This window comes from Vigna umbellata, chromosome 3 (assembly GCF_029865625.1).
Source record: "Vigna umbellata cultivar VRB3 chromosome 3, Vumbellata_1.0, whole genome shotgun sequence".
Classification (NCBI taxonomy): Eukaryota; Viridiplantae; Streptophyta; class Magnoliopsida; order Fabales; family Fabaceae; genus Vigna; species Vigna umbellata.
In genome coordinates, this window is record NC_142167.1 from 19,575,419 (window position 1) to 19,588,420 (window position 13,002).

The window sequence follows — 13,002 nt, forward strand, 5'->3', positions numbered from 1 at the left end:
TGCAGAAGTTAGTGATTTTTAATAAAAAACTAACAGACTAATTAATTAACTATATATATATATATAACATTTGCATTTGAAACAAAATAAAATATACAAAACATTATAACTAAAACAACATAATACAACAACATAATAAAGGTAGGTCACCATACACTTGAAAATAAATTATATAAGATGTTCACCTTTAAAAGAAGGTTGATGAAAAAAATCTAAATATTAGTCCAAATTCGACATGATATAAAATTGACAAAATTATATATCATATAAAATAAATAATCATAAATTTATTATTTTAAGATTTTAGGTATTTTCTTAATGATATATGGGCATTCTATTCTTCTATTCCACCTGTTATCGGACCACCCAATTTCTATTATCACGCACGAGATGTCTATACCTCGACGTGAAGCGGGTGTGTTAGAAGTCCCACATCGACTAGAGATAAGGCCAATTTATAATATATAAGTGAGGTGCAAACCTCACCTTACAAGCCGGTTTTGTGGGGTTGAGTTAGGCTTAAAACCCAGGGGTGTGTTGGAAGTCCCACATCGACTAGAGATAAGGCCAAATTATAATATATAAGTGAGGTGCAAACCTCACCCTACAAGCCGGTTTTGTGGGGTTGAGTTAAGCTTAAAGTCCACTTCTAACATGTATTTTGGGTTTATATTTACTCTTTTAAAAGAGTTCTTCTTGCGAGTTCTAGTATCCTCTAAATTTTTGGGAAGTTCTTATCGTATCTTGAGAGACTTGCGTATACATTGTGGATAAATTCATTAATTTGTGTTCTTATCAAATTCTCTTACTGTCGCGACCGGGATCGCAACGGGACGGCGAACCGAAAGCAAACGGGTTTAAGAAAATATTTTTGGAGTCGCCACCATAATTTATTATGGGAAAACTATGGAAAACCATAAAATAAGACATGGTCTATGAAAATTATATTTTATGTTCGGGAATCGGTTACGCGTAAGGAAGATATTAGCACCCTACTGTGCCTGCCCCAAGGTCGTACCTTTAATTAAATGTATAAAGTTGACGTGGTTTTTTCAAAATACTTAATTTTCCCAAAAAAAAATAAAGAAATTATTAAGAAACAAAAATATTTTTTTTGTTTTATGAACCCGACAAAGATTGACCTTGCTCCTACGTATATCCATTTATAATGGAAAGTCAGGGATCACGTATTTATGGTAATAAAAGGTTTTTTAGTTTAACAAAATTGCCATTTTTGGTTTTAAATATTTTGTATTTTTTTATTTCAAGAATGGTGGGAAAAAGGAAAGAAACCAAGTCATAGACACACACATACTTATATTAAAAAAAATTATGATTTAAAAAAAAACATTATTTGTGTGTAGTAAAAAAATAATACCTTTTAGAAAAAACTTTCCAATGAAAAGAGAAAAATAAGGGTGTAGAGGTAACATACATTTTTAGCTTTTAATATTTCCTTAGTGCTTCCTTGGTGGGTTGTCTTTGACAGAACCCTTATGTGTGTGAGAACGTATTTTTTTCTATACTCTCTTTCTCTCTTTCTATCTCTGTTATTATTTCAGAGTATTTCTCTCTATCTTTCTTTTCGTCCCCTTTTTCTATGACAGAGTGTGTATTTATATACACACATTGTAATATTATGGTAATTTTGCCTTAATTGTAAATTAATGGACAATGAACAAAATAGAAAAACAAAATGTCTTGGTTCTAAGAAAAAGAAATCAAATAATATTCAAGACATTTATTATAATTATTTTCAGAAAATTTGTCCATTTTTTAAAATCATATTTTCCTCTTTAAAAGCAACTGACGCAACAAATTATATTAATATACTTTTTTAATTACTGCTTTAATTATTGGCATAATATTGATTCAAATTATTACCATATCAAACTAATATTTCAAAAATATTTTCTAGTGATGTGTCATGCAATAAGGAAATTTATTTTATTTTTTTCTTTTTTCTTTTTTTTACCCACCATTAATTATTATTCTCTTATTCTCTATTTTTATTTATTTACCTACCGGACGAAATTGGGTGTTAGACACCTACAATCTTAAGGATTTATCATTCTCAAAAGCATTTGGAGGACCACTTGTGAGATTTCTAGTAGTGGCAATAGTTGTTGTGACAACGATTTTGGTTCCCATAGTATTGACATAGTTACTAGAAGAACGTGTGTCTGTGTGTGTGATGACTATAGTAGAGGGTTCTAGGGGCGATTTTGGAGGTTGTGTGTGGCATCCTTTGTTGGTGAGGACTCAAACCGACGATTGGCACAAGCGCGGTGTCTCCTTTTAGAGGGCATCCACTCAGGCAAGGGTCTAACGGTGACAACAACCTTAATTTGGAATCTCAAGTAGTCGAGGAGCTCAAACAAATATGGAGGAACTTAACAAGTTTGGGCAATTGAGGTGAAGTTTGACAACCTCGGGTCGTCAAGGCGAAACTCGACAAGCTTACACAGTAGATGAAGAGCTTGGCAAGGGAGCTCGCCACCACAACAAAGGAGGAGCTCGACAAGGGAGCTCGACAATGTCGATTAGAGAAAGATATTCACAATATCTTTATCACGGGAGGGGGGTTATACTCTCTACAGTCTCCGATTTATTTTCAGCACCTTTTTATGAAAAAAGATTAATTATGCATAATTTGGGTTTATGTTTTGAAAAAAAAAACAACCTTTTTTGTGTTTTGGATAAATTGCCTTTTATGTGCAAGAAGAGATAGAGTAAGAGTAGACAAATAGTTGATTTTGAAAGATGGAATTAACATGGTGAATGATGTAGTGGACCGTTATCATGTACTTGAGTAGTTGTTCGTATACTCTACCTAAAAATGAGAGGAGCACAATCTTGTATTTTCTCATTTTTCAATCTTAAATATTTAAGACGCTGGGGTGTAGGTAAAGTTACTCAATTACTTAGAGAAAAAATTTGGTTTTTTACCTAATGATATTGATAATATTCTAAATTTGAAAATAGAAAATGTCATTATATATTTATATATATGGATGATATTTTAATGATTGATATATGCAATGAGATAGTCTCTAAAACTAAGATTTTAAGAATCTTATTTTGAAATATAAGTTGTTTCTAGATGAAGTCAATGTGAGTTTAGAAGTTAAAATCATCAGGAAGGGAAATAATATATTATTGTTTAAATCAATACATGAGAAACTTTCTTAAGAATTAATAGTGAATATCCCTTATAATACTAATTCTCAATTAATAAAAATTACATATTAATCTATTTCTCAACCTCAGTATGTTCATATAATTTGGAACTTATTGCCTTTTATAAACCTTTTTTAGACATGATATTGCTTAGGCAATAGTAACATTGAAAATATACACTTAATATCCTAATTCGAAATATTGAGATGTACTTCCAATACTTTAAGAGATTTGATGGATTACGCCATTGAATATAGTGAATTTTCTATTGCACTATAATAGTATAGTGATGTTAACTAGATTTTTTATTCAGATGAGACAAAATCCACTTGTGATTCACAGTTGTGGTGGTGTGAAGATCAGTCGGGAAAATTATTATTGCAATATCAATAATGGAATTTAAGTTTATTAATCTAAAAATGGCTAGTAGTGAAGTGGAGTGGTTGACGAACTTCTTACCTAGCATTTCACTAGGAATGAAATCAATCTCTTTTGTATCAATACACTGTGATTGTCAATCGATAATACTGTAGCAAAAAACAAGAACTACAATGGAACCTATATAAATAGGGGTGTTGTTCTTCCTATAAGGGCATAAAACACATTTTCTTCAAGCTCTCCCTTGCACTTCTCTTTGTTATCTCTTTTCTTATTCTTTTGTATCATAGCTTTATATATACTATTTTAAGAGAGTTTTTCTTGATAATTGTGATATCCTCAGAATTTTCAGGAAGTTTTTGTTGTATCATGGGAAATTTATACATAAAATGTCGATAAATCCTTAAGGGTAGTGATAATTCACACCTCGTGAAGTCCATTCAATCCGTGTTCTTATCAAATTCTCCAACATTCTAGAGGTCAAAATGATACGAGGTATATTCATCATGAGTTTAAGTTGGTTTAGGTTAAAAAAATTTAGTTTTTTGAATTGAGATACAATTAAATTTGACTCATTTAACATGCTATAAAGATCAAAATAATCTTTAAGGTATACTCATTACGAGTTTAAGTTCAGTTATGCTAAAAGAAATTTAATTTTTTAAATGGAGATAAAAATAAACTTAACTCACTTAACATGTGGATTAAACAAATTTGAGTCTAATTAAAAGTGGGATATACTTGGAACTCAATAACAACTATCATTTATATTTAAATGTAAATGTTTAATTTATTTGTTTAACAAATTATGTTAGTTAACATTTTAATTTTCAATTGCTATATTTATAATAATATTTATCAAATAAAATAAACACTTTAGCTATATTATTATAAAAAAGTAATCAAAGTTAATTTATTATGATTCTATTTGTAAGAAGTATATAAAATAAACCAGATAAATAGCATTTTTAAGTAAATCGACTCATCAACCTATTAATCTATGAAGAGCTGAACCTAATTTGATTTATTTATTTTTAGTTCAACGTAATGAATTGAACCTAATTTAATAAAAGAAGGTTGATTTCCTTTAATGTTCTTAAAGTTTTTTGATTTAATCTTTGTTTTTTATTATATATGATACTCAATTTTTATATTTTGACTATAGTATATAACTTTCAACTCATACGAGATATATTTATATTTTATTTATTCATTTCAATACACTTTTTCTAACCTGTGTTGATATTTTAAGATAACAAAACATAATTATTATCTGAATCAATTACTATAACAACCATTAATTTTGATATAACTGTTAAATTTTTTCATGAAAAATGAAGTGAAGATACAGGACGAATTATCTCCATATTTAATATATAAAATAATATATGAAAGCACAAAACTAATAACCAAATTATGACAAAGTGACTAGACTTCTAGCTTCCGTAATTAAGATTAGAAGCTCGTTCTTCCATTTAAATTTGGAGTACAAGTAGAGATGTGACTTTAATCTCAAACATAACTTATCTGGTTAAAGAGCAATATAAAGATAAAAAGGAGAAGAGAAGTACCGTTTTTGACCTCTTTTTATGATTGAAGTGCATGTTACACTCATATAAACAGAATCCAAATATAATTAATGCAACACAGGAAAGTCAAATTAAATATTGAAATATTTTTTATTAGGACTTATAAACATTCGTTTTATTTAAGTAAAAAAGAAATACTGACTGGGTGTTACGTTCAGGCATACTTTATTTATATTCTCTATTTAAGATTTATGTATATCAAAATCATAGTTTATAGATACTGTTTGAAAGATAACAAATGTCAAAATATAAACAATCAAAGTTAAAAGTTGAAATGTCAAAAGTTCGAAAGATATTAAATGAAAATCATTAAATAAAAAAAGTTAAATAATATGGAAGTAAGATAAAAGATGTTTGGTTTTTTTTATTTATCATTTAAACGAAAGAGAAAAGTGGATATTTTTTATATGAAAAACTTAATTTCATCTCCGACTTTGTCTTGAAATCTAACCGTGTCAGATCTCTTTGGGCATGATTTTCTTTTTCAAACAATAAATTATTTTTTATGAAGGTAATGTAATAAAGTTAACTTTTTATGAAGGCAAAAAGAATTTTGAAAGGAGTTTACTAATATAAATTAATTACATTTTTAGAAGATTAATTAGGGAGTGATATTACATAGACGCACGTACGCATGGGGTGGAGTGTGTGTGGCGGAAGCAGTAAAAGGCGTAGGTGGAAATAAGAAAAGAGGGAAATTAGATAACGACGACGTATTATATTGGTTGGAAGGCAAAGGAAGGGCAGCACCACCACAGTTTCACATTCACTCACCCAATTTTATTTCTCCCCTAACCCCTTTCCCTTCCCCTTCTCTTCTCCATGGAGGAGAAACGCCGCGAAGCTGCTCCCTCCGCCGCAGATTCCCCGGCATCGGAGCCCGCATCGTCTCGCCGCCGCGCCGGGGCCAACAAGCGCAAGTCAGCCGCTCTCAACGCCTCTGGTTCCTCCTCCGCCCCCTCCAAACGCGCCGCTCGCGACAAGGCCTCGCCGCTCCACCCTCCTCCCCTCCACAATGGCCCCCTCACCCGGGCCCGCCAGACCCCCAACTCCCTCGCCGCCGCCGCTTCCTCGAACGCCGCTGCTTCCGCTCCCGCCGCCGTCAAACACTCCGAACGCACCCATCCCTCTGCTGCAGACTCCGCCGCGCTCGCCGAGCAGCTGAGGAAGGAGAGCGAGTGGGAGACTCTGGAGGCTGCGATTGAAGCGGAATTCGAAGCCATCAGATCTCGCGGTGCCAATGCGCACGTGGTTCCCACTCATTGCGGTGAGACTTTGGGCACTTTCTCGAACCCTAATTTGGTTATGTTTATCTTTTGGGCTTCAATTGTAGCAAATAGTATCAAACACTCCATGTGTTCGATTTTATGTCATTGTTGTTCACCTGATGTTCGCGACGAACGAGTGATTTCGCCAAACTGGTGCATGATAGATTCTCTTAAGTTATGTTTTTACCATTTGCGGTTTGCTTTTCTTCCTAATTCGCAATTTAAATTACGTTACCCTAAGTAGGTGTAATTGTTTGAGAACTGAACTCCTTTTCTAAATTACCCCAGAGCAGATTTGATGTGGGAAATTGTATGTAATAGTTCTATATTCTGAAATTTTACCGGACCAAGCTGACCTTATGACCTAGCAAAATAAGTGATGACCAGAGGCGCGCCCGAGGCTCTGACTAGTGGGGGCAAACAGTATAACTGTATACTCTTATTTTAACATGATTCTGTTACTTGATAATGGAATCACTATATAAATTTGTTGGGAGCAAAAAATTAATTTTTCATGTATTTAATTGTAATTTTACAAAATTAAGGGGGTGTCCATCCTCAAATGTTCAAGGTCCGCCACTGCTGATGATGACATGACAGTGTGACTTTTAACAAAATGGCAGATGACTGTGGACTTTTGTAGTAAGTAGCAAGGAAAGGTCAGGAATAACTGTGTGGAAGCTGATTGAGTGTTTCTGTTTTCTTTGTTGGAATTTTCTTAACCCTAAACAAGAAGAAAACTGCACTTCAAGACACATCATCCTTGCTGCTGGGTCCAAAAGTGTGTTGCATAATTTAAAGAACGGTGCAGTATGAGCATTAATTCCTATCATGTAGTTGTCCAACAAGAGGCTGGAGATACTTTTATGCAAATGTTTGGTGACCCAAGTGTTCAAATCGTTGATTTACTATTTCAATATGTAATTGCAATGAGCGTTTTTAGGTTTTGACCCAAAGCTAAAAGAGGTTATTCTTAAATTAGTCATTTACTTTGAAATTTAATTTCAGGTTGGTTTTCATGGTTGTATATTCATGAAATTGAGAAGCAAATGTTACCTTCTTTCTTTAATGGCAAAACTGAAAATCGGACGCCTGGTGTATACATGGAGATACGAAATTGGATAATGAAGAAGTTTCATTCAAATCCGAATGTGCAAATTGAATTGAAAGATATGTCACAGCTTAATGTTGGAGATATGGCTGCTAGGCAAGAGGTAATGGAGTTTCTAGAGTACTGGGGTTTAATTAACTTCCACCCATTCCCTTCAATGGATTCTGCCGTGGCCACTGCCAGTGATGACGGAGAAGCAGAAAAAAGTTCTTTGGTTGAAAAATTGTATCACTTTGAAACTCTGCAATTATGTCGACATGTTCAAAGGTCTAGCCAAATGACTCCAGCTACAGCCTCTGGCTTGTTTCCAGAGTCTACCATTGCTGAAGAGTTGGCTAAACAAGAGGGGCCAGCTGTTGAGATGCTTGAGTACCATTGCAATTCATGTTCTGCTGATTGTTCTCGCAAACGTTACCATTGCCAGAAGCAGGTTGGTATCCATGACTGAAATTGAAATGCACCTTATAGTGATATGCTGAAGATATGGTTTAACTTTAAATATATTATTTATCATTCCTTTTATACCACTCAAATGCAATCTTGTCCTAAACTTGGTGTTCTTATAAAAGTTGTAGCTTAAGTTCCATTGGTTGGTATATTTGTACTATATCTCACACTTTTAATGAATTAATATGTTATCACATTTTTATGATATCTACCATAAATGTTTTCTGTTGTTACCTTTGTAGCTTGATGGTGTGGAATCAATTAACATTGTTATCCGAGTTGGGTTATAGATTTTTTTACTTTTGTTAAATGCCACCATAAAAGGAACATTTCTGGAGTAGTGTAACAGCTACAGTGAGTTTTGAAACCTTTTCAATTGCCATTGAACTTAGAAAAGAATCAATCATCAAGAGAGGCGAAGTGTTTACTGACTCAAAGGGTCATTGTTTATATTGATATTTTGTGGGTGTAGTGGTTTCTGTAATTCAGTTATTAGCGGGCTGGTTGTCTATTTCACTCTTTGTTGAATTATCACTGATACATTGTTGGAATATGGTTATTCATGAGTTTTTTAATTTGTTCCTCCATTTCATCTTTTATCTATTCTGTGATGTGCTGACAGGCAGATTTTGATCTGTGTTCCGACTGCTTTAGTAATAGAAGATTTGGCTCTGGCATGTCTTCATTGGATTTTATTCTCATGGAACCAGCTGAAGTTGCAGGGGTTAATGGTGGAAAGTGGACTGATCAAGAGACCCTTCTGCTACTTGAAGCCTTAGAACTTTATAAAGAAAATTGGAATGAAATTGCTGAACATGTTGGAACAAAAACAAAAGCTCAGTGCATATCGTACTTTGTTCAAATGCCAATTGAGGATACCTTTGCTGAATTTGATGATAATATTGATGCTGGTTGCAAAGAACCAACAGATCCAGTTGCACCAAACAATGACTCATCTGTGGACAAGGATGCTTCAGAATGTATTGAGAATGATACTAGGGATGGCATCAAAGACCAGGATAAAAATTCCAAGGCTGAGGATGTTGAAGTAAAGGTGAATCAAGAGGAGAATCTAAAGTTACAAGAAGGTAGTGATGAGAAAGCCAGTGAGGGAACTTCTAAATCTGAAGATGCTGTTAAGGGGAAGTCTGATCAGGAAGCAGGCAATGAATGTGCTATAAATGCTCTCAAGGAAGCATTTGCTGCTGTTGGTTATTCTCCTGGACCTGATGGACCTTCTTCATTTGCTGAAGTGGGTAATCCTGTCATGGCACTGGTAAGTTGAATGCATCGATGCATGAACAGTAACATTAATTCTGTGTATTTTTGGGGTATGGCTATAAGTATCTGGTTTGAATTATTTAATTCAAATCTCCTTTCTTTGGGACAATAATTTTGAATCACTTATTTTGCTGTGAGTTTGTAAGTGCTGGTTGTGCACTGTGCCATGTCTTGTTGCTTGCAGACCACAAAAGCCTTGCCAAACTGCTAGCGTTTGTGACACCATTAAATAATACTTACTATTATATCACATAGAACCTTTCTCGTTCCTTGTGTCATTTCATGTTATTTCCCAAGTAGTCTTCTCTTGCTAAGTATTATTATGTGGCCTTCTTCTACAGGCAACGTTCCTTGCACACTTGGTGGGTACTGATGTGGCTGTTGCTTCAGCTCATAGCTCCATAAAATCCATGTCAAGAAATTCTCCTGGCACTGACCTTGCTGCAAGGTGCTGCTTTCTTCTAGAAGATCCGCCAGATAATAAGAATGAACCAACTAGTTCTGAGAAGTATGTGGTAGTTTTCATTTTGGTAGTTTGATATGAATTCCACTTCTTGTTGATTGAAATTTACAATGTTATTACTGTATTTTGATCACAGGGATTCTAAAAGTGAGGGAGATCAGGACGAAGTAAATGTAAAGAAGGACAAACCAATGTTGGATGATAAAGATTTACCAAATGATCACAGTAATATGAAAGTTGGAAGTGACACTTTAGAAGACAAGGGACAGCCGGCTTCCACAGATGGTGCAGCCTCAGAAAAGCCAATTTCTCCAAAGGAGCAACCAATGGTTAATCATGAAAGTGGGCTTGACAACTGTAATGTTCCTATCAGTGCAAAGCTATCCAATGATCAAGCACCAGACACTCTGCATGATTCAGGTGGTTCAACATCCAAGGTTGAAACTAAATCTAATTCTGACCAGGTTCAGGAGGGATCCTTAATTGAAGAACCTTGTCCTGCAAAGGGCATATGTGTGTCTGATTCTCTTCCATTGGAGAAGAAAGAACATCAGCCACTAAAATCCAATTTACCAGGAGAGTGTCCAAAGCTAGTAGAGACATCAAAATGTGAGATAGTCTCTGATTCTATTCCCCCAACTAAGAACAAGTCTCAAAATCCACAATCTACAAATCCAGTATGTGAATCTGTAGAAACAACAGACTCAGCCATGGATGTTGAAGGAGTTTCTAATTCCTTGCCGTCAGAAAAGGTCGACTCTCAGGCACTATTTACAACAAAGTCATCCCAATGTAATGGGATAGAAAAGGATGTAGATATGATGTCACCATCAAATCCAGTTAGATCAAATTCTGCTACTGAAAATGGTGCAAATACAGGTCTCTTTCTTTTCCTTCCTCTCATCCACGCATGCAGGGAAAAAATAAGTGCCATATTTATTCAGAAAATGTAATTTTAGGTCTATCTCTATAATTTAGCAGATTTTGATTTTAATCCGCTAAAAATGAATAAAATCGACATACAGGGACAGGTAAAGATCAGACAGATAATGGAGCAAAAGTGGAAGATAAAGATACAAGGATTAAACAGGACAGCAATTTTGAGAAAATGAAACGAGCTGCAGTTTCTACACTTGCTGCAGCAGCAGTAAAAGCAAAAGTTCTAGCAAATCAGGAAGAAGACCAAATCCGACAGCTTACTTCCTTGTTAATAGAAAAACAGGTAATCTCATGGCTTGATAAAGATATCGTTGCCTTGTATTAATGTTTTGTGTCTGACTTTCTTTGTAAATTCTGTCTACTTACAGTTGCTCAAGTTGGAAACTAAGGTGGCTTTTTTCAATGATGTGGAGAATGTGGTGATGAGGGCAAGGGAGCATGTGGAGCGATCAAGGCATAAGCTTTATCACGAGCGTGCGTTGATTATTGCATCGCGGCTTGGTATACCAGCTTCGTCCTCTAGAGGTATAGCACCAACTGTATCAACTAATAGATTTCCTACAAATATTGCGAACTCACTCCAAAGACCACAAATGATGATGAGTCCACAAAGGCCACTTCTTTCTAGACCTGCAGCCACTGTTGCTACAACTCTCCAAAACCCATTAGCATCTTCGACTGCAGCAGGAAATTCAGTTCGGCCATCTAACCAGGAAAAACTTTCTTCTGTTGGGACAAAATAAAGGTTCAGTACATCTGCTAAAAAGTTATTGTCTTCATACGTACTGATCTCTCGCCATCATTTTGACAATGTGAGTATGCATTCTCATTTTGTTGTGGGTTTTCTTTTAGTTGAGGTCAGCAGCTTAGTTGAGTGTTATATAGTAGATCATAACTGGTAATTTTAGTTAACAAAGTAAATAGAAAAAAAATTACGCAAAAAAGACAACTATTATTAGGAAACGAAGTGAAAGAAATATATGGAGTTCAACTTGGGAATATTTGAGGAGAAAGCATGACAGTCCGTTTCCAATTTGGAGACATGAATCTGTATTTTGACCTTATTTTTTATTGTATTTTTCTCTTTCCTATATTGGGAATTGTCATATGTTCGTTTTTCTTTTCCTTTTTGGCCTCAACTCCCTGTTTCTACACATATAGCATTCCATTCAATAGAGTTTATCGAGTATGATTTAAATACTTATTTTTCTCATTCATGGAAATTATACTTCTTTCACTATTATTTTTCCTCTTACACAATGAACTTTAACCCTAATTCATTTTTATAAAACCTACTTATAAAATTAGATTTACCCACTTTTATATTAAATTTAGTCATATTTCTAATCGACAAGCGATTTTCAACATTTCTCATTGCATTAGGAACGTTTTTATCATAATTGCACATGCTTTAGAGATGACTCGACTCCTTTGTTCAAAGCAATACCTTTTTTGGTTGTTTTTAGTGAGAAGCTAATCTTCCTTGATGGATACCGCGCTCATCTTTATAAGTTTTTAATTATTCATTTACCTTAGTTCCAGTATAGTTGCTTGCTTGGTTCAATTATTAATAGTTCTGTTATAGACGCTTGTTGCATGCATTGTAATTAATTAACGGATACCACTTGATCCAGTCAGTTGTTTCAAAGGTCAAGTGCTGGTTAGGACTAACTCCAAATTGACGACGATTGGAAATTCAGTGAGCAGAGTAGCACATTGGAAGTTCATCCTTACCCCGATATAAGGAGCCGCCGGAGTTGAGAGGATTTACTGATATTTTGAAGTTGTAGAGCCATTTTTTTAAAATTTATTTTTGAAGTATTTAACTTAAAACAAGTGGATAGTTGTGCAAAATTTGCGCGTTCAATCCTATAACTTCAATGCTATTCACTGCATTATTGGTTGAGAGCATATTGAAATTTGGATGACTTCATAAAGAATATAGCAATCTCGCAATGAACAAGAATTTGCTACGTTGTATGGCTATGACTCATTTTACCGGCTGACTCATTTTACCACGTTTCTTTTTCTTCAGTCACGATTGCTTTCATCACTTTTCGGCGGATTTTAAGAGGACTAGTTTGTTGGTTTCTTTCTTTCGAATTAAAGTCCTTCTACCATTATTGATCTATAAAAGAAATATAATTCCAATTTTTTATTTACAAGCATTTAGTGGATAATTATTCAAGAATTTAAGTATATTGGTTTTGTTAATAAAACTTCCATCAATTTCGTAACGTTAAAAGTTCTATTTCTTTCATTTCATTCACAACCGATATTAAAAGGAGTGAATAATTTTACTAAAGTCAAAATATACGTGAATTCAGAAAAAACAATGGCTGGAAC

At 34.2% G+C, this 13,002-nt stretch overlaps 1 protein-coding gene across 4 annotated transcripts; it reads left to right on the forward strand.

The window, feature by feature from the left end:
- Positions 1-5,865: 5,865 nt before the first annotated feature.
- CHB3 (DNA-binding family protein) lies at positions 5,866-12,694 on the forward strand. Of its 4 annotated transcripts, none has more exons than XR_007029098.2 (8): positions 5,866-6,414; positions 7,424-7,956; positions 8,596-9,249; positions 9,596-9,762; positions 9,854-10,596; positions 10,743-10,939; positions 11,025-11,468; positions 12,291-12,694. XR_007029098.2 is itself a non-coding variant. In XM_047317488.2 (7 exons), exons 1-7 carry the CDS (start codon positions 5,970-5,972, stop codon positions 11,397-11,399), a joined length of 3,114 nt encoding a protein of 1,037 aa, XP_047173444.2. In that variant the 5' UTR covers positions 5,866-5,969; the 3' UTR covers positions 11,400-11,747. The 4 variants fall into 4 exon arrangements, 1 of the variants encoding a protein (XP_047173444.2); XR_015784954.1 differs by having other exon boundaries at positions 12,295-12,694; XR_007029099.2 differs by having other exon boundaries at positions 12,306-12,694.
- Positions 12,695-13,002: the final 308 nt, after the last annotated feature.

Coding starts and splice junctions, on each gene's coding strand:
- CHB3 (XM_047317488.2), top strand. CDS start 5,970: ATGGAGGAGAAACGCCGCGAAGCTGCTCCCTCCGCCGCAGATTCCCCG. Junction 6,415..7,423: donor CGTGGTTCCCACTCATTGCG/GTGAGACTTTGG, acceptor ATTTAATTTCAG/GTTGGTTTTCATGGTTGTAT. Junction 9,250..9,595: donor GTAATCCTGTCATGGCACTG/GTAAGTTGAATG, acceptor CTTCTTCTACAG/GCAACGTTCCTTGCACACTT.